Below are 22,990 nucleotides of genomic sequence, written 5' to 3' on the forward strand. Positions count from 1 at the left end.
TTTCTCTTTCCCAGTCCCTGCAGCTACAAACCCACAGTAAGCAAACTAATGTCACGACATACTTCAATATCTGGGGGAACTCTGATTAGGTAACCTTGGATTTTTGAAAATCTTTTTATTGGAATGATTGCTATACATTTATCCCTCACTTAGTAAGCAAAAATTTTCTTGTCAAAAAGGTCTTTAATTTTAAAACTATTTTGCTGCAAGGATATAGTATGAGAGCACAGACCAAAGAAAGATGTCAGACTCATAAAAGTATGAAATTGCAGAGTTCAGTGAGGCTGTAACAATGGGTAGGGAAATTTTGTTCACCAAGCAAAGCAGAGCAGCAAACAAAACACAACAGAGGACACACACATACTCTGGTCTCAAATAACGAAGGAACATAAGCAAACCATTTCTCATCTCTATGATTCAGGTTTAAAGGTCACAAAAATGTAAAGATTAAAAAAAAAAATTTCTATATTTAGATCACAAGCCTGCTAAGTATTGTAAAGTTTTGAGCTTCTTGAGATAGAGATGGTCTGATAATTACATCTTTCAATTGTATTATAATTCTTTGTCCCCTTCTTCTACCCTTTCTCCCCCCTTTATTATATATACGGCATAAATTGGATTCTTTGACCTTGTAGGAGAATTAGGTTGCACCGCCTGACTGAACCACTTGATGGTGCCACAAGTTAAGTCATCATTCAGCTAAACCGTGGCCAGCCTAAAGAAGCCCCTGGTGCTGGAGGTGGGGAAAAGAGAGGCATACTCTCAGCAATTCCATGTCAGTTCCGTTTTTCCAGCTCAGATATGTAAATTCTATTCTGTAAAGGGTATTTATTTCCAAATGGTTTAAAATCAAGGCAGTTAACATGGCCTAGCAGAGGATGGGAAGGATGCAGAGATGAAATAGCTTTTGAGCTTAGTCTTAAATGAAGTGGAAGTGTTTGCCAGGTAAACAAATAAGGGAACAGCAGGAGCCAAAAAAAGGAGACATAAAAGAGCATGATGTTTTCAGGGAACTGCAAATAGTTCAGGCTGGTTCAAACATCAGAAATGTGTGCAGCAGCCGCAGGAGGGACGCAAAATGACACAGAAAATGAAGTCCAATCACTGGACAATGTCAATTTCTAGAATACAAACACCATAAAGACATGATCCCATTCACCACTATAACATCAATGCTTAGAACAGTAGCTGGTACATAGCAGGGGCGCAATGAATGTCTACTGAATGAAGTAGCCAAAGAACACTTCATTATGGATAGCACTAAAAAAGTATTGGGCTCTGGGAGGCCGAGGCAGGTGGATCGCTCAAGGTCAGGAGTTCGAAACCAGCCTGAACAAGAGTGAGACCCCGTCTCTACTGAAAATAGAAAGAAATTAATTGGCCAACCAAAAATATATAGAAAAAATTAGCCAGGCATGGTGGCCACATGCCTGTAGTCCCAGCTACTTAGGAGGCTGAGGTAGAAGGATTGCTTGAGCCCAGGAGTTTGAGGTTGCTGTGAGCTAGGCTGACACCATAGCACTCTAGCCCATGCAAGAGAGTGAGACTCTGTCTCAAGAAAAAAAAAAAAGAAGAAGAAGTATTGGGGTCCCCTTTCCACTGCTGTGGTCCAGAAAATCAATTACACCAGGAAGTTGATAATATGAAAGTTTAAGTGAAAATTTTAGATATTCTGAAGCTTAATCAAGATCATCTATTTAAACAAATGTAAATTTATAGATCTTGCTAATTGCCAAGAATTTAAAAAGGAATATTTCAAGGTACATAAAAGTAAAGAAATACTTTACGTGTCAAAAAGTCACATAGGTACATCCTTAAACTGTTAAACAAAACCCAACAAGTGATAATTAATCCATTTCCCCTGCTTACTCAGGAAAACATTATGGGAAACAAGTCAAGAAGACATTCATACTTTTATAGGAAGCATTTTGGGCAGAACAAACCTTTAAAGTTTGCTCAAGCTCAACAAGTTGCCATTACAAATATCACTAGTTTAGAAATAGCTACAGATGTGGGCAAGTGTTCTGGTCTTCAAATTTAGAATCCCAAACTGAAAATAATCAATTAGTTCATAAAACAAAGCTGTTGGCACTTTGTTCTTGCTCAGCCTATTAAAAAAAAGAAAAATCACTGGAGACAACTTGGTATCTTTTCCTCACCTGCTGGAGCATATTGCTTAGATATCTGGACTTCATAAAACAATTTAGGGGGTCTTGAGTCAGAACAAGAATCAATTCCATGGAGTAGTGGGATGAAGGATGCCCAGAGCTGTGTGGCGGATATTCAAGAATCAAACAATGGACCTTGGAACTTCACATGGTAGAGCATCTTTCATTGGTGGTCATCTGTGTACTAAACATGCTTTCTCAATTTAAAATGAGCAGAACAACTCACAACAATGATTTGGGAAAATGTAGATCCAGAAGACACCTGGTTGCCATCTATTCGTATAGTATGGAATTCTAGACATGGTGTCTAATTTGCCTTTAATGAGCATTAAATTCACCAGTGTAGGCAGAACACATTCTTAAGGCAGAGGTTGGGGCTCCTATGAGATATATTTGGGAAATTTCACTTCCTTAAATCTGAGTATTCATTTACCATTTCAGGACTTAATATCCTCCCCCAAATCTGAATGATTATATATATATATATTCTAGTTTTGGAGTTTGCATTACTGTATTTGCAGGCCTTGAAATGAAAATTTCCACAAAAAATCCCTTGATTATCTAATTGGTAGACACCCTAGCACTTTCTAGAAAATGATAAGAAAAAGGAATTGTTCTGATGCTGCAGAGATCTGTGGTTACACAGCAATGACAAAATGCCCTATAACATTAGGCATAAATCTTAGCACCTAAAGTCCAAATGAAGGAGCTCAAAATATTGTGCTCTGCACAAAGAAGATCCTTGATAAATGCTGGCTAATGGATAATCCCATAAATGACCTACTTCCAAACATGTGGAATTTGTATGCTAACATTCAAGAAACAAAGGAAAAACAAGGCCGGGCGCGGTGGCTCAGGCCTGTAATCCTAGCTCTCTGGGAGGCCGAGGCGGGCGGATTGCTCAAGGTCAGGAGTTCAAAACCAGCCTGAGCAAGAGCGAGACCCCGTCTCTACTATAAATAGAAAGAAACTAATTGGCCAACTGATATGTATATAAAAAATTAGCTGGGCATGGTGGCACATGCCTGTAGTCCCAGCTACTCGGGACGCTGAGGCAGAAGAATCACTTGAGCCCAGGAGTGTGAGGTTGCTGTGAGCTAGGCTGACGCCACGGCACTCACTCTAGCCTGGACAACAAAGCGAGACTCTGTCTCAAAAAAAAAAAAAAAGGAAAAACAGTACAATCTTACAAAAAACATTCACTCAACAACAATTTCCTGAGCACCAGCTAGAACGTTTTAGGAACTGAGAATACAGCTGTGAAGAAAAACAGAATCTCTAATCTTACAGAGCCAACATTTTAGTATGGGCACATAGGCCACAAACAAATAATTAAAAATACATACAAAATTGGCAGGTGATGACAAAAAGGAAGAAGAAAAATAAACCTAGGTAAAAGACAGAGATGACAGAGGCTCCTCCTGCAGTTGGGTTGATCAGGAAAGGCCTCTCTGATGTGGTGACACAGAAGCAAAGATCTGAATGAAGAGGAGGAGTTAGCAAAAGGATATCTGGGGGAAGAGCCTTTTGGACTGAAGGAGCAGCAAGTGCAAAGGCCCTGAGGTGAGAGTGTGCTCAGGGTGTTTCCAGAACTGCAAGGACATGACAGAAGTAGCGGGGTTGGGAGGGGGCAAGATAACGTACAAGTTTGAAATCAGCACATTGTGGGTCATAAGAACCCATGGTTTCACTATAGAACAGATGAGAAGCCATGGGAGAATGTTTAGCAGAGGGGTGAAATAACAAGATTATGTCTTAAAAAGATCACTTTTGCTGTTATAAGCCAGGATGGGAGTAGTGATGTCAGAGGGGGAGATATTGCAAAATGCCCAGGACAAACTGTAATGGTGGCTCAGATCACAGTGGCAGCAGTGGAGGTCATGAGAAGTGGTCTCAGATAGTGGATGTGCTTCAAGAATTAACTAAAGTCGGTAGCATTTCCTGAAGGATTGAATCTGGGATGTGAAAAATAGGTATAGATAGGGTAATAGGGGAAAAAAAATCAGCATTGGTTGAAATCAGACCAACTAGGATTCAAATTCCAGACTGAACACTTAGTAGCTGTGTGATCTTAAGCAAAATACTCAATGACTGAGCTTTAGTGTCTTCCTCTGCAAGTAGGGGATACAGCATCTTCCTTATTGTACTATTATGAGAATTAAATAAAATACTGTCAAAATGTGTGTAGTTTGAACTCTAGTATATATTAGCAATTGCTTTCTAAGTTTTCTAGCATTTATATGTTCAGAATGAATTTGGAAAGAACTTGGCTGAATTTTTATATTCTGTAAAAGGTGTAAGAACGCCGTTTTCCATAGAGAGTCTCTGACTGTTGAGATAACCATCTGGATAGCTTAGTCCTTCTGGACACAGATTTAATGGTTTGGAGGGACCTCTTAAGTTTTTAGATCTTACACCGCTATAAAGGGCCAAGAAAAAAGATATTATCACTGAGAAAAATGTAGATTCACCTGGTTGGAAGGAGTCTAAGTCCAATCATCCCAACAGGAATAATTTTACTATTCTTAGGGCATTTCTCAAAGTTGGTGCAGTTGATCAGAAATGAAAATTTCCAGTGAGAGAGAATCTTTAAATTGCTTTAGTTTTCCCTATTTAGATTCCACTTACACTCAAGACACACTCTATTACCTCCTTTTATTTTCATTGGCAATTAACAAGAAGAATGGATAGAGACTTATATTTTTATTCACAGTTGCCGTTTCTTGATAGTTAGCTTTCTAGCTCTTTGAAATCCAATAGAGCTACATGATCACTCTAAGCAACAACATATCATAACAAAACATAAAACAGGAATACCTTCTTTCATTTAAAAAAAAGAACGTTGAGTTTTGTTTCCTCCCTTATCTCAGTTTTTCCTATTTGTTTTCTAAATTTCATAGATTAACCCAAATCTATTCTGATTAAAAACTACATTTTTAACTGAAGTAACAAAACCACCCACTGTCATCACCAAAGAGGACAAAAGTACTGGAAGGTAGTAACATAAGGGAATGGGGCCCAAAAGATTTCTTCACGATGGCAAGTTCAAGTTTAAATGGAGTATTGTAATCTCGTGCTAAGAATGAGAAAACCCACTTCATTTCAGGGCAGCTGAAACCTACAGCTGCTCTCTCTGGGCCTAGGTGGCTCTACTTGCATCCCCACCCTTCCTCTGGTACAGTCAGGTAAAGTAAACCCTAGGGGACGGTTTCAGTTGGCAAATGACCTCTTTGTTGACAGCACTTCCAGAGACCTGGCTTGCCAGGCCAAAGGAGGACAACTGCACGGCACAGAGCCACACCTCCATGAGAAGCAGGATGGCACCGCAGGCAGAGCTGTCCTTGGAGTTAATAAACCCAGGTCACAAACCCAGATCAGTGCACCCCCCACACTTCCCAACATTCTTGAACACATCACCCTCCTTTAGTTTCTTTGGCAGTTATCACTGTATAAACTCATCTTATTCACATATTTGTTTACTTGTTTACTGTCTGCTTCGCTCCCACTAAATGTAAAGTCAACCACAGCTAGGTCTCTATCTTTTATGCCACTGTATCCTCAATTGCCAGACTACTAGGTACCTTCTAGATATTTCTTGACTGAAGAACTGTAGAACATGATATATACCTCTTGTTTCAGACTTACTGTTGGTATAATGTATTTCAATATCTGCCTTCTGTGTGCGTACCTTGAGGACACAGACTTTGTATTTTTTTTTTTTTTTTTTATGAGACAGGGTCTCATTCTGTCGCCCAGGCTGGAGTGCAATGGCACAATCATAGCTCATTGCAGCCACAAACTCCTGGGCTCAAGTGATCCTTCTGCCTCAGCATCCTGAGTAGCTAGAACTACAGATGTGTATCACCAAGCCCAGATAATTTTTTAAATTTTTTTGTAGAGACGGAGATCTTGCTTGGCTGGTCTCGAACTCTCAGCCTCCCAAAGCACTAGGATTACAGGCATGATCTACCATGCCTGGCCTGTGTTTTATTTGCCTTTGTTTCCTCATCGTCTAGCTAAGGACCTGGCAAAGTTTACCCAGCTGTTTGGTAAACTGAACTGACCTTAGGCAAGTTACATAACTCTTCTTGATCCTTAGTTTCCTATTTATAAAATGGGACTAGGTTAACACTGATCTCAAATGAGATAACAAAATAGGTGAAAACATGAAACATATCATAGATATTCAATAAATGCAAGTTTTTTCCCTTCCTTCTTCAGACTTCCATATCATCTCCCAGTTTACAGTGTTTTTATATATGCCATATCATTTATCCTACTTGCCAGAAGAGGAGATTAAGGCTCAGAGTAATGAAGCAACGTTCTGTATATCAGATGATAACTGAATGGTGAAAGCAGAACTCAAATCTTGGTCTGCTGACTCCAAGCTTAGTGCCCTTTCCTCATTGCCTCTACATACACCAGTGACCGATGAGGTCTACACAAAACCACAGTGTGGATTGAGGAAACTGACCACACTTTAGCTGTAACCCTTTGCTTTTAAATGACTAAATATCCAGGCAATGACTAAATGACTTTGAAATGACTACATATCAAGACAAGAATGTCATGAATTCTTTAGCATCAGAAACCTCTTTATAAGGCAGGTTTGTTGAGGAGACATCACTGGATGCTAAACCTATGGGAAATGATGATAGGGAGCAGATAGGATATCTGCATGGGCTCAGTGTCTCCTCACAGATTGCTATTAGTGCAGGGGACAACAGTAACTACCCAGCAGAGAAACTGGGTAGCACCTTAACTGGAGAGCCAGAATCAACCACCAATGAGGGCAGATGGATCTGTGTGTCTCCTGATGAGATGCCCCAAGAAGGACAAAACATGATGCCTGTAACATTTGGGCCAGGAAAACATAACCTGAACCTCACCATGAGGAAGCATCAGATAAACCCCACAAGAGAAATGTATAATTAACAAGAGCAAGGGAGTACTATGCTCTTCAAAAATGTCAATGTCTTAAAAGACAAAGAAAGGTTGTGGATATATTCCAGATCAAAGGAAACTAAAGAGACAGAACAACTAAATATAATATCTGATCCTAGGCTGAATTCTTGACTGAAACATAAAAAATTCTATAAAGAATTTTATATGGTCAAAAATTGGGCACAGATCATACATTAGATAAAAATATTATGTCAATATTATATCCGAGTTGGTAATTGCCTTGTGGTTATATACAAGAACATCCTCATTCTTCGGAAATATACACTTCAGTATTTAGAGGTAAAGGATGTAGGCATGATGCCATGATGTAGGCAACCTACTCCCCCAAAATAAGACAAATATGATAAAATGTTAATAAGTTATTCTAAGCAAAGGGTACTAGAGTGTTCTTTATAATTTTTTATTCATGTAAATTTGTATAGATTTGAAATTATTTCCAAATAATTTTTTTTTTTTAAATCGAGAAGGCTTGTGAGAGTTGCAGAATTTCAAGAGGTTTAGTTTTAAGATTTAGTCTTAGTCTTAGCTGCTCCATACTTGCTCAGTATTAATTGCTGGTCAGTACAGGGCAGACAGAAGGAGCCCTGGAGTAAGGCCCACTACCCGGCCAGTCAGATTACTTAGGAGTTTGCCCTTTGAAAGATTTAAGCATACTTTTCTTTTGACTAGGTTTTAATTATAAGGTAATAATGAGAACAAATAGTCCTCATCAACAAAGCACACTTTTGATAAGGTTTGTTCAAGAATGTGCTTCTTACCCTCTATTCATAATCAACAGACAGAGTCTATCAGGCCCATAATTCACCCCCAGGGCATTTATTAATATATCAACTTGTTGCTACTGCCCACTGCATTTCTAGGAAATGCTTATATAATGGCGAATCTGAATTCTTGAAGGGAATTTTAAATGTTAAAAAGAAAGTTAAAAAGAAAGAAGTTGAGGGAAAGATGGGTAGACAAAAGGAAAAATATTAACAAAGGAAGTAATATAAAACAATCTGGAACTTGAAAAACATACTCTCTTCCTCCCCCAAAAAGAGTGATCTGATGTACATACACATGGAGGTAAACCTAAAAGATAACTTTCCTTCCAAAGATTAAAAAATAATAATAATAAACTTGGTCGCATAGCATTAGTCTAGAAGCAATTCAGCTATAGAAGGTTGAAAATTCAAGATCATGAGCATCTGGGAGCAACAGAAGATGCTCAAAAATCCTGTGTACTGCAAAGCCTGACCACGCAGCACCACCAGAATCCTCAGTGATGTCACACAAAAGGCAGGTCTCCAGTGTGCTATGAATGACACGTCCCATTAACAGCACAGAGACAAACAAGATAAATGGCCCTGTGCTCAAGAATACACGGAGGAGGGGGAGAGAAGGAAAGGCCAGAGAGTAGCAAGTAGCCTATATAACCTATAACAAGAACAGAAGGAAAGGTGTAACTAAATGTGCCACGGTACTGAGAGAATGTTTACCAGGGCAGGTGAATGGTGGCCTCAGCCCTGAAAGGTGGACAGGGGTCGTAAGGCTCAGGTGTAAATGCAGCTGGGAGGAAACATGGCAAGTAGATTCACAGAGAAGCTGAGGAAAGGGATGCCAGCAGAGGAGCCGGTCGTGGATGCTATGCTTCACAGGACAGAGCACATACTGGACACACAATGTCCACTCTGGCCTGAACGCAGGGGAGGGTGATAGAGTGGCCAAGAGAAGAGATGGCCTCATGGAGTCTGAATTTAATTCTAAACCTTACAGGCAGCTACTGGAAGATTATGGAGGAAAGCAACATAACCTGATTTGTATCTTAACAAGATCACCCTGGAAACGTATGTGGGATGGAATAGAAGGGAGTCAGCTGATAAATATTCCTAGTCCAAAAAATTTGCTAGCATAAACCAATCATTTCTAATACTGATCTTCATTTAGACCAATTTTTTTTGCCCTTTTGATCAGAATGAATATGAGGTTCTCTTTCTATCTACTTCTGATATGTGTCCACAGAGAATGACAACTGCACTTTTCCTCACAAACATTTGAGTCTTCATTTTTTTACCAAATTCATTGTAAGTTTAAACCTAGAATGAACTCCTATGAAGAAAGACAATGATCAATGTAATCACATAATTTATAATTCATTACTAGGGAAAAATAAAAGTTGATCGCAGTAAAATGTTTTAGAATATAAATGCTAATGTGTTTTTATAGTAGCTTCTAGTCACACCAGATTAATAGAGAATCTGGAGAAAAGATCTTTGAGGGAAACAAGCTGTGAGAATGAGAGAGGACACACACTTGTCTATTAACAGAATTTTAGAAATCGCCCATCTGCGCTCACAAGGCCTGATGCTACCTACCCCTTGTGTCATTGAAACAATTGCAGCTTCTGCTCACTCCCACCAATGGACCTTTAGGATTCCTGCCTAGTCTCAGTAGGTGTTTAAAAATTATGAAATTAATAGCTTGATGACAAAATTTCCTTGTTACCAAAATACAACATATTCTACATAACAGATTCAAGCTCTGGTGTCAAGGAAGGGGGAAAAGGAGAGTATGGGGGTTCAGTATAAAATCCAGGATTCTAGAAAAGCTTGTTCTCCCATACATAACCTATACATAGATGCCATAAGTGAGAATAATACCAAGTGGCTGTGGCATCTACAGGACCCTGGGGTGAAAGCTCACGTGGGGGGTTTAGAGGAAGCAGGCTCTACAGTTGACCTTGGAAGATGAAGAAACAGTCAACTCATCCTTCCTTTCATTATAATTCTATCTCACAGGAGGTGATTTAACTGCCACCAGTATCTACTCAGATTAAAAAGGTTTAAAAGCTAGATCTAGATAACACTCACTTAGACTCATCTTGACTGTCTACAGATATAAAGGAGAAAACAGAACTTAGCAACCAAGCACCTCCAGGTTCCATCACTGCCTGAGCACAGATAGATCCAGTAAGTGTTCAACACTATCCTACACTCCTGGAGCAAGTAGCCTAGTGGTTAAGAACACAGGCTTTGTTGCCAAATAGGCCTCGATTTAAGTCCCGGTTCAACATGGGTAAGTGGTTTACCCTCTCTAAGCACCAATTCCCACAACCTTAAAAAAGATGATAATCGCACTATATTGTGGAATTGTTATGAGATACAGTGAAATGACACATATAAAGTGCTTACTACTTAGCACTGTGCCTGAAAAAGTATCCATTCAAATACTCACTATTATTTTGATGAAACATTTGGGGCTTCAGGGTGCAAAAAGTGAAAAACCAGGTTTACAGGAATGAAAGCCACATGAACACCCGGCATGTGTAGAGGTAGAGCAGGTGATGGGCAGGAGCAGAAAACAGGTAGTAATTGCAACTTCTCCCAAGACATTTTTAAAAAGGTGTCTAAGCATGGCAATGTTTATTATTTCTTTGGGTTGAACAACAGCTAATTTGAGACTGACACCCATAAAAACGCTTACATTTGCTTCCTCTCTTATTTTGTTTTTTTTGGATTTTTTTTGAGGCAGAGTCTCGCTCTATCACCCCAGGTAGAGTGCAGTGGCATGATCATAGCTAAATGCAACCTTAAACTCCTGTGCTCAAGTGATCCTCCTGCTTCAGCCCTCAGTCTCCTGAGTAGCTGGGACTACAGGTGTGTACTATAACACCCAGCTAATTTTTTTCAATTTTTGGTAGAGACAGGGTCTTGTTCTTGCTCAGGCTAGTCTCAAACTCTCACCTCAAGTGGTCCTCCTGCCTTGGCCTCCCAGAGTGTTAGGATTACATTCCTCTTGTATTCTGTATTGTATTTTCACAGCATTGCATCTGCTAGCTACATAGTACACTCAAAATTTACTCAAAAACAGATCAAATACTTAAACATAAGAGCTAAAACTAAAAAACCTCTTAGAAAAAAACAAGGAAAAAGCTTCAGGACATTGGATTTGGAAAAGATTTCTTGGATATGACTCCAAAAACATTAGCAATGAAAGAAAAAATAGATAAATTAGACTGTATCAAAATTCAAAACTTTTGTGCATAAAAAGGCACCAATCAACCAGAGTGAAAAGGCAACTCATAAGTGGAAGAAAATGTTTGCAAATCATATCTTTAATCAGGGGCCAATATCCATAAAGAACTCCTACAATGACAACTTGATTTAAAAATGGGAAAAGGACTTAAATAGACATTTCTTCAATGATGATATACAAATGGCCAAGTAAGCACATGAAAAAATGCTGTCTTATTAAGCATCAGAGAAATGCAAATCAAAAATACAATGAGATACCACTTCACATCAATTAGGATAGCTATTATAATAAAACAAACAAGCAAACAAACAGAAAATAACAGGTGTTGGTAAGGATATGGAGAAACTGGAACCCCTGTACTGCCATGGGAGTGTAAAATGGTGCAGCTGATATGGAAAATAGTTTTGCAGTTCTTCAAAAGTATAATTTCTGTATGATCCAGCAATTCTTTTTCTGTGCACATATCCAAAAGACGTGAAAACAGGGTCTCAAAAAGATATTTGTACACCCATTTTATATCAGCATTATTCACAATAGCCAACAGGTAGAAGCAACCCAAATGTTGAGATGAGTGGATAAACAAAATGTGGAATATACATACATATACACATACACAAACACAATGAAATTTTATCTGACCTTAAAAGGGAAGAAAATTCTGACACATGCTTCAACATGGAGAACCTTGAAGACATGCTAAATGAAATAAGCTATTCACAAAAGGTCAGATTATTTGTATAATTCCACTCATTTGAGGTATAGAGTAGTCAAATTCATAGAAAATGGAATAGTTAGTGATTACCAGGGGCTAGAGGGAGGGGGAAATAGCAATCAGTGTTTAATGGGCATAGAGTTGCAGTTTTGGAAGATGAAAAAAGCTCTGGAGATGAGTGGTGGCAATGGTTGCACAACAATGTGAATGTACTTAATGCCCTGAACTATATACTTAAAAATTACTAAAATGGTGGGATTTTATGTTATGCATATTTTACCACAATTTAAAGAAGGAAGGATATTGATGGTATGAGTTTCTTAAAATGAAACCATAAGAACTTAAAAATAATTATGCTGCAGCTATTTATACTGTATTTAGTTCTATTTTAGGTATCCCTACCTAAAAATTCTAGGGAATATTTTTTAAAATCTAGATTTAAGTGCATAAAAGAAAAAGAAACCATGTCTTTAATGATGTGCTAACGTCACATTCACTTACTTAGAAATGTGACTTTCTTTCGTTGCCAAGACAGCAACAGTTGCTCTGGAAACCACACAAAAACAGGGATACTTAACTGAAACAAACTCCACTCACCTGCACAAAAATGCCCTTGCTCTTATACTCCTCATGGAGGCACTGAGAGAAGAAGTCTACAAAAGCCTGGGAGGGTGGTGGGAGTGAGAAGAAAACACACACATTACATCAATCTTCTTGATTTGTAGCCATGGAAACAGAAAATAATAAACTAACCATTTAACGATATCATTTCTAATCATATTTTTTTCATTTCACATACAGAAGAGATCTTAAAAAAACACCTCAAAACCTCAAGTTGTTTTTAATCTGCTAATAATCTGCTAATAATAATAACCTCAAGTTGTTTATAATCTGAAGTATTATATTACCAAATATAATATCCAGATCAAATTTTGATTTAGCTAGAAAAGGATCTTCTTATCCTTTTTTCTCCCCAGAAAATTACACAAAAAATTTTTATTTTATGTGATAAAGGATGCATTTCTTCTCTCTACTTGTCACTCAAACAGAAACAATATGAATTCCGTTTAACTGTTCTATGGGGATTTTGTTGTTGCTAAAAAGAAAAGAGCAAGCATTCTCTCGGTGTTTTGGGATGGTGGGATCCAAGAAGTGTAGAGATGAATGTGATAGGCCATTTTCTTCTGATAACACAACCATAAATCTATCTGTAAAATATAGTGTGCCATTTTTTCAAATGTAGACTCAACCTCAGGCTTGAAATGTGAAGTATCAATAGTGACTCTATAAGGGTACTGATTAGTAACAGTCTTGTGTCCATGGAGCAGAACAGATAAGAAGTTGGAATTCACTGATCCCTTCAAGAAACATGGCATCCATTTTAAACATGCCTACAGTATGTTCCACAGATACAGAAAGCAAGTAGATTGCAGGGTTGAGGGGTGGTGCCAAGTTTTTTCAAAAGATAGTAGTAACTGTTTTTTCAAGTGAAAAAGAAGGCAGATGTTTTACTCTTTTCCTTCCCTGACATATTGCACATTCTTACAGTATATTATACTTTGCTTATTTTTCCCTAAAAGCTTTACACATCTAAATGGTCATTTTCCCTTCAGAGATATATTCCCATGCTTCAACAATGTATCTGAAGATGATGCTCCTGACCTGCAGGCAGTCGGAGATGCATTCTAAATTATCTTCCTAGCAGTAATGTGAAGAGATGAGTGATAATGTTGTATGAAATTATGACATCTTACCAAGAGTTCTGGAAAATTCCTGTCTCATCCCCAAAGCAATAATGATTATCTATGAATTCTGGATAATGTGGCAAAATATTCACACTCTCACCTAGTCTATCTTGCGCCCACTATGCACATTTATGCGCTGACTGGATGCATTTCTTCTATGCTGTGCGAAGTGGACTCATATATCTACCAAATCTTTAACCTTAGTCATTAACATCATGGTCTAAACAACTGAGCTAACTGGCTTAGGGCAGTTCTCTATGGACTAGTATCACTTTTAAAATCAGTCAACTACTGGGAATTTAAAGAAAGCGTCTATGGATCTGATATCCCGAGGTCCTATTTGTAAGTTTACACGCATCAGTATGTCTCCAGCTGTGGTTCTCCTGAAACTCGTGTTGGGTATTTTCCCCTCTCTTTTCAGGCCACTGGAAAACTGCCAAGAGTATAACTTCAAGAAAGTTAAATCCATGTTAATTTCTGAGACTGAAAATGATTCCTCATCTTTACATGGACAGGATTTACTAGAATATCACTCACCTTGGTTGCAGAGTAGATGGTCAGCAATGGGACGGGAAGCACGCCAGAGGCAGATGAGATGTTCAGAATCACTCCTTTCGATCTAAAAGGGAAATGTACCAAGTAAAAGGAGTGAAATCATATACACAGTTGTTTGTGAATTACAGATTGAGATATTAATATATAATTATTTGAAACAGAATAACAGCTGTTTTACTAACACACGTCTCTCCCTGCATTTCATCAGTGTGTGATCTGCCTGGTCAGTGAATGAGGCATAATTCAATCAACTAAAAATAGCTCTTCTTTATGATTAGCTCATGTCCCACTCTTAGAAACCTGGGCCATGACCAGATCACATCTCTAGTCTCCTCGAGTTGATCTCTCCCCTCTGAGGTCTTTCTGGTCCTTTCACTAAGAGATATTGTTATATTCTTTGCATACACCTTTATTTTAGCACATACTATAGCAAGGACGACCTTGCTATAGTATGTAATCATTCTATGTGTATAAACATTTTTTCCCCCTCAACAAAACCATAAGCTTCTAGACATAACAGCAAACACTCTACACAGTACTGCGCACGTAACAAACGGGTAGTCAATAAAACCTTCTGGCAATGAGTGAATGTCTGTGTCCTGCCCTCCTACCTGCCCTGGGTTGTAGATATCTGGGCACCAAACCAACAGTTGACCCTAAAACTATGCAACTCTATAGTTTATCAAACTGTATACTTTTGCCAAAAGGCAAAGCTCAATTCCTACTGGAATTTTTAGAGACAATTGAAAGTTAAAAGTCAGAAAGTTACCCTGAATTTCCTATTCTACAAGTAAATGAAAATTGGATTGAGAAAAGAAATGCTGTAAATATTAATATATCAGTTGTTGGGAAGCATATATAGGTTACGTAAGTGTGGGATTATAGTTTAGGAATCTCAGAACTACCACCCCTTCCCCTCAAATCCATTTTTTTCAGAGGGGTCCCCTTCTTCAGCTAGTGCAACCTGACCTACCCACCTTCTTTCCTCTACATTAGATTCCTTTCCTTCAACCCAGTTTCTCATTGTTCTTTGTCTGAATTTACTTCCCTAAGGCCTATATTTTTTTCAGCACTAAAAAGGAACCATGTAGACCCCTTTTATGCAAAATAATAAAGGAAACATGATTAAATGGCATCTAAGTTATTTTAGACATAAATCTGAAAAGAAATAATCCCCAAAGGTCACCCGCCCCATCTGCCAGCCTCTAGGCGAGATGCCACTTCAACCATCAAAGGAAGTCTGGATCCTCGGCTTAATGTGTGTCACTGGAAACAAGTTGTTGTTTTTGTTTTTTTTTAAACAGAAGTCCTTATTAGTAACACATACTTTCCTAAGCAATGAAATCCATTAACATTTTCATGATTGAAATCAAATTTAAAATTAAAATATTTTATTAAGGTTTTGAAGGAAGTTGGAAATATGTAGTCAATGGATTAATCACATCATTCTTGTATTTTCTGTGTCTCAGAAACAGAAAAGCCTTTTCTTTTTTAACTTTAAGGTAAAGAGTTTGTATGGGGAGTTAGAACCCAACCTCTCTAAGAAAAGGTGAATTAGTAATGAATATCTAGTCATTTCATTTTATTTATATTTGTGAGCAATTCCTTTGATTAAAAATGGAATAAATGCCACTTTTGTTACAGAAGACTTTTAATATCATATTGATTTATGATGTTTAAAGTACCTTATTCTTTTTGGGGTGCTAAAAATGTTCTAAAATTAGATTGTGGCAATGGTTGCACAGCTCTGTGAATATATTAAAAGCCACTAACATATACACTTTAAATGGGTAGATTTTATAGTATATGAGATATATCTCAATAAGTCTGTAAAAGTGGGAGAGAAATATATTTACAATATATTGGAATGTATCACCTTTAAGCTGAGAGCGGATCCCAATCAAGTGGAAGCAAAGAGAGCTATTGTATCTTATGCAACACAATGCTTTCTGAGAAGTGACCCCAAATCCTGACAAGTTAACCCCCTCCTGTATCCCAAGCATCCTTGTAGGTGTGGGTAGTGTTTTACTTTAATCCTTTCTCATATAACCAGGAATTGCTATGTCTTCACTCATTGAGAGTAAGTTAAGTAAAAGCCAGTTTGAAGTAGATGCAGGTGACGTTTCTTACTGAACCTGCACCCTATCATTACTGGTTTGACCAGCTGGATTATATATGCTCCGATTATATATGCTCCGTTATACTCAAATTTGTTTGGGTGTTGTATGTGCCCTTGAACCAAAATCTTACATTTTTTTATTTCATTCCTTACAAGTGAAATGCAATTTAAAAGTCTTTAAAAGTTAAAGTTTAACGTTATTGAATACATTTTAAAAATTAAATCCTGACCTCATCAAAACAGATTCTTAAAACTTCACTCCCCAAGCAATGCTATCAATACAGGAAAAGATAATAAAGCCTTCTTTCCCATTTTCAAAAATAACACAGAACAATAATCCAATATGTCACACTTAAATGCAGTCATGCTCCTTTAGACAACTGAGATCTTTGTTTCTCAAGTATTCTACTCTGATTTCTGGGGGGTAGAGCTACTTTGAATCAGTGAAAAGTCAGAATTTAGGGTACTTTATACAAAAACAGTATTTGCACTCTAAAATACATTAAAATAAATCTAAGACCAACAAAGGACAAAGTGAGAATGTACCAGATCTAAGTAAATAAAAGGATAGCATTTATAACTGTACCAAAATGATACAGAAAACAGCCCCCCTACAAATCTCTGTCCCACCATCAAGCACACATATTTGTCAAGCCAAAAACCTTCCTCCCACATCCACACACACAACAGCATACAAATCTCTCGCTCTTTCTTTCCAAGGATAATAATATTCAACTTAGTTTTGTCTGAATCATATATAACACACTAGTCTAACCTGTCTTAATCCTTGTACTGTATACAGTATCTAAAATATGTAGAAATGGGGCTGAACATTGGGGACTGTGAGGCACAAAGGACTCGCCTTTAAAAATCAACCACATTGCCTAGCTCTAATCCTCCATCTAAGCAGAATTAGTGACGTCAAACCAGTTTCCATGGCACAGCCAGATTCATGACAACTCTGTTATATCAAGCAGAAGGACAAAACGGGCTGTGCTTAATTGCACACAGAAACAAACATAAAACCAAACCCTGGTTAATCTCTCATTTTCTGGGGACTTGGGAACAATTCTAAGATTGAAAGGTACATTAGGAATTTTTGCTGAAGTTCTATAATGAAGACTCAGTTGCTCATACTTCAGCATATTTCCTAGTTTGTTATGACAAATATCCAAATAAACAAGTAACATTTTCCGTGATGCAACATTCTTAATTCATCATACTGCTTACTTGCTAACAACCACACAATGGTGTCTCACTGGTACAAATTATGAGGATCTATTAAAACTAAAATACTGCAAAAAACAAAGCAGAAAACACCAACGCTGATAAGAAAGCACTTTTTCATATAAACAAATTCTCTGTAATTACTAGTCTTCTCATAAGCCAACCATTAAACTCACCCAATTCTATCAAATTCAGTACCTTGCATTTATAGCTTCCTATAGCTATGCTCTTGGGTAGAATTCCTCAGACCTGTGAAATTCCCAGTAAGACTCTCTTTAATTGCCACCTGGATAAAAAAAAAAATTGCCAAGCCTTTCTTTTATAAAGGCTCCAGTATTCCATCAGACTGTTGCAGTACCCTTGTCCACACCTGTATAAAAATACCACTGTCATAGAGAAAGTAATAGATCACCTTTGAAACAAGTCACTGATTTCTGCCTTCCTCAGGAACCTCTTCACTGCCCCACACTGCAGGTGAGAAGAGGTGGGGCAGGGGATGGGGGGGGGGGCTGGAATAAATGCTGCTGTGAAGACTGGAACCCCAGGGTTAATCCTAGTGTGGACAGCTAACTGTATACACAGTTTGATGGCAGACAAAGGAGAATGTGCAAAAAAGACTCCATCCCAACTCTTCACGTATTTCTACTTCATATCAGGGAGTACATAAACGTGCTCTCAGAAGGTCATTATCCTTTTTTTTTTTAAAGCTTAAACATAATACTGAAATTGGTACAGACAGTTCTCTAATAGACTCTCAAGAAGACTGAGAAACATATCAAAATAGAGCTCTATGTTGGAAAAGAATCCTGGAACACAAGGGTTAGGTATATAATTAGAATCAGCAATTCAAATACTTATATTATACAAATAATGCTTTGTTGAAGAAAGTTTGCAAACATTTAGCACATGAAAGAGAATTACCTGCCCTAACACACCATAACATGTCATAATTCCACCTTAAGCAATACAGTATGAAAGAGGCTATTTTTAGCTTTTCCATGGTTGTTATGGCAACCACCTCCTGGCTCCAGCTGTACACAATGTTTATAATTCCAGGGAAGTGAAAAGAGCAAGTTTCCTCTATAATGTAATTATGCACTTTCTACTTCTATGGTAATAATACCTTAGTTTGATTATAGATGCTTGTTTAGTGATAGTCACTTGGCCCTAGGCTATAGTTCTAGAGGGTTTGGAAAATCTCATACATCAGAGGTAGAATCAGTGAAAGGAAAACAACAGCAACAAAGGATATTTATAAAGGACTCTGCTGTTACTCAATTGAGATACCAATCCCATGGGAACCAACCACAGGAAATATGCCATTTTGGGGCAGTATAGAGAGCAGGCTATCATGAAACCACTTATAAAGTGTAAATAAGAATGCTTTCAGGCCAGGTGTGGTGGCTCATGCATGTAATCCTAGCACTCTGGCAGGCTGAGGCAGGAGGATTGCTTAAGATCAGGAGTTCAAGACCAGCCTGGGTAAGAGCGAGATCCTATTTCTACCAAAAATAGAAAAAATTAGCTAGGCATAGTGGCATGCATCTGTAGTCCCAGTTACTTGGGAGGATCACTTGAGCCCTGGTGTTTGAGGTTGCAGTGAGCTATGATAACACCCCTGTACTCTACTTAGGATGATGGAGTGAGACTCTCTCGCTCTCTTTTTTGTTAATCAGAGGTCTCAGCTTGAAAACATCAGATCATAGCCACAGATACCCAAACTCCCACGAATCAAATCCCTTTGTGACTGAACTGTTGGATGCTAACCATGGAGTCGCCCCTGGGCTCACCAAGGAACACAGAACAGGGACATCACAGAGTGTCAGCTGCCCCTCTGCCCATCACAGCACTCCTGGAGCCTGACAGAAGAGAGGTGGCTGAACAAGACATTCTCTTAAAAAAAAAAAAAAAAAGCATGCTTTCAGACGATTTGTTAACTTAGGAGTTTTTCTTTCCGGTTGGGCATACAACTAACATTTCTGGCCTCCCCTGCAGTTACCTGTAGCCTCTGACTAAGGCTACGACTCTTAGGACAATGAAATGTGGGCAGAAGTGATGTATACCACTTCCAGGACTGGCCCATGAAACCTCCCCTAAAACCATCCTTACTCTCTCTTCCCTCATCTGCTAGCTGAATGCAGAGGAGAATGCCAAGATTCTAGAGAATGATGGAGCCCCTAGATGGCAGAAGCCTCAGATCACTGAGTGACTAGGTAGAGATGTGAGGGAGAAATAAACCTTTATAGTGTTACGCCACTGAAATTCGGGAGTGGTCTGCTATAGCAGTTAGCCTACGCTAATACACCTACTAACTCTTTTAATTCAAGTGGAGATAGATGTTCCTTCTTCTCCTAACCAAAAGTACTGATTTATAAAACCCATGTACATTTCTTACTTGTTCTTAGCAAGTACCACAATCACCCCCACAATGCCAGGTTCAGTACATAGCTTCTTGTGACTTTCCACTAGATCATTTCTCAACCACACCTTAAAACCAACTTGCTTTCTTAAAAGGTAAGGATCCAATTCTTTGTCTGTATATTCCATGATAAACTTTACTCAGTGAATGTCTGTTGAATAGATGGATTCTCTCCATTGCACCATTTGTTTGTATCTAATGCAATAATGGCTGCCAGGTTGACAGAGATAGCAGTGAAGTTCCTAGCTCCTTCCCTTTGTATCATTTACTAACTAATTATGTAGCTTTAGTACTCATCTCTTTGGGCCTCAGTTTTTTCATCTGTCAAATATGGATGGTTACTTTCAATTAATTTAAAGTACTAGATTTCTATGGCTCTTTGAATCCAATACCTTATGCTCTGCAAAATGATTTCACAACTATATCTCTTTTGATAGGGTTTTCACCAACATAATTAAAAATTCCTTTCACAATACCTCTGAGGTTTTTACATCTTTCTTTTTTAAAGGACGGATTTACTATCCTGAATTAATACCATGCCACCTGCAGTCGTCAAGACCAGAATTAAGGTGGTGGCCCAGGTTTTCATCCCTGCTGGGTTCTACTTCGACTGCCCCAACTCTGCTATCTTCTGGGGTTCTGATTTGACCACTGCCATTTCCATATCTGACCCATCAGAGGCCCACTCCCACCATCAACCAACATCAAGCAGTTTGAAGGTTTTAAAGGGCAATGTTACTAAATAAAGCAATTAAAATCTACAAAATAGTGCAAACAAAACAAAATTACAAAGAGCCTTGCTGAGAAACAGTTTTTAACCAGTCTCTGTAGATGCTCAACAAATGGATTCCTAACTTCAGTTTCCTCATCTGCACAATGGTGGGAGGCTATCGAAGATAAATGAGTTAACACATACTAAGCTGGTACACAGTATGTACTAAATAAACATAAACTGTAATCCCTGCCTAGAGCTGGTTATAGAGGTTTCTAACAGAAGTAGGGCCCTTGGGTCTTCCCTTTTCAAAACTGTGATTCCTTTGAGTCTCTTCCAAACTTAAAGCTATTTTGCAGATGAAGGATCTAGCAAAGATGAAGGACCTGGCAAATGATCGAGCTAGTTCAAGATGCAAGCCCAGCTTTTGGCAGGTTTTCTTTGAAGGTCTAGATATCATTCAGGTTTTCCCAAGGAAGAAACAAAGCTTAATTACAATTTTACACTTCATTTTATTTCAAATAAATAGAACTCTACAACATATTTCTCAATAAAAAAATGAAGACATCCTGCATATCTTAGTAGAACCCAATTCAATCTGGAACATAGATGGGACCAGTGGACATCACCTTTTCCTCTAAGGATTAGCTTGATATCTTATAATCACTTTATAACATGCCTAAGTTCCTCCCACATCCATTCTACCAGTAAGAACGGAAAACCAGAGGATGAAGTCTTGCTTCACGAAACTTCACTGATTCTGGCTCTGTGAGGATACAGCTTTAAGAAGGTATTCCCGGGAATATCCCAGGAACTCTATCTGCCCCCTCAGAATAGCAGGCAATTGAGTTAGTGACGGTGACTCAGGCAGGCTTTTTAATCCTGAGCTAAAGGAACCACTACAAGCCTAGAGAGGGAAATAAAAAGGGAATCGAGTGGAAAAGGCCTCCACCACTGATGACTCACGCTCCACTGTGTGACTCGCCTGGCACGTCGCTCTGTGGCTAAGATATGGAGGCTTGGTTCATTAGTCACTTCAATGAATTTTTCAAAGAAAGGATTTTCCCTATAAATAATAATGAGCTCTGCCTCTATAGCGTTTGTGTGTAAGTCCGTGACTCACCTTTCTACCATGCGGGGCAGCACCAGTCTTGTCATCTGCAAGAGAGAAAACAACACATTCACGATGGCCGAGGATGCAGGCAACAGATAAAGGTGAAGAAAAATCCACCCAAACAAAAAAGAAGGGAATCACGAAACCACTCATCACCTCTACAGACAACAGTTTATTTTATATACTCTGTGTTATAATTTGACTGTGTCAAGACCCCAGTGAGAATGGCCTTTATCAAAAAATCTCCAAACAATAAATGCTGGCGTGGTTGCGGAGAGAGAGGAACACTCCTACACTGCTGGTGGGACTGCAAACTAGTTCAACCTCTGTAGAAAGCAATATGGAGATACCTTAAAGTGATACAAGTGAATCTACCATTTGATCCAGCAATCCCATTGCTGGGCATCTACCCAAATGATCCAGTGACACTCTACAAAAAAGACACCTGCACTCGAATGTTTATAGCAGCACAATTCATAATTGCAAGGCTGTGGAAACAGCCCAAGTGCCCATCAATCCAAGAATGGATTAATAAAATGTGGTATATGTATACCATGGAGTACTATTCAGCTCTAAGAAACAATGGTGATATAGCACATCTTATATTTCCTGGTTAGAGCTGGAACCCATACTACTAAGTGAAGTATCCCAAGAATGGAAAAACAAGCACCAGATATATTCTCCAGCAAGCTGGTATTAACTGAGTAGCACCTAAGTGGACACATAGGTGCTACAGTAATAGGGTATTGGGCAGGTGGGAGGGGGGAGGGGGGCGGGTATATACATAGATAATGAGTGAGATGTGCACCATCTGGGGGATGGTCATGATGGAGACTCAGACTTTTGGGGGGAGGGGGGAAATGGGCATTTATTGAAACCTTAAAATCTGTACCCCCATAATATGCCAAAAAAAAAAAAAAAAAAAAAAAAAAAAGAGTACATAGAAAGGAATCAGATGAAATTATTGGAGGTGACACTGGGAATATTTTCAGTGAACTTGGCTAAAATTAGTCTTGCCCGAAATGTAATACTGGCACAGGGATCTTCAAATAATGAAGGGTGAAATCTACGTCTCCCAAAATGCGCAGAAAAGGACATATGTTATCACAAGAAATATCCTGTCTACCAAGACTATGTAAGCCTTCTAATCTAAAGATCTCAAATAATCTTTTCCAATCAAAAAAAGCCTTTAGAAGAACACTATAAAGTGACATGCTGGTAAATATTAAATGTATCTTTT

At 38.4% G+C, this 22,990-nt stretch overlaps 1 protein-coding gene and 1 non-coding gene across 2 annotated transcripts in view; both read right to left on the reverse strand.

Annotated features, from left to right (window-relative positions):
• The window catches only part of HSD17B12 (hydroxysteroid 17-beta dehydrogenase 12), a 153,669-nt gene that overhangs the window by 3,449 nt on the left and 127,230 nt on the right, over positions 1–22,990 (reverse strand). The window contains exons 7-9 of the mRNA XM_012790569.2: positions 21,760–21,794; positions 14,142–14,223; positions 12,457–12,522 (exon numbers count right to left, since the gene is read on the reverse strand). Of these exons, the coding sequence (XP_012646023.1) occupies positions 12,457–12,522; positions 14,142–14,223; positions 21,760–21,794 (183 nt within the window). The remainder of the gene's footprint in view (positions 1–12,456; positions 12,523–14,141; positions 14,224–21,759; positions 21,795–22,990) is intronic.
• On the reverse strand, positions 19,183–19,444 carry LOC142870833 (small Cajal body-specific RNA 6). Its single transcript, XR_012919162.1, has one exon.

Source organism: Microcebus murinus, chromosome 4, assembly GCF_040939455.1.
Source record: "Microcebus murinus isolate Inina chromosome 4, M.murinus_Inina_mat1.0, whole genome shotgun sequence".
Lineage (NCBI taxonomy): Eukaryota > Metazoa > Chordata > Mammalia > Primates > Cheirogaleidae > Microcebus > Microcebus murinus.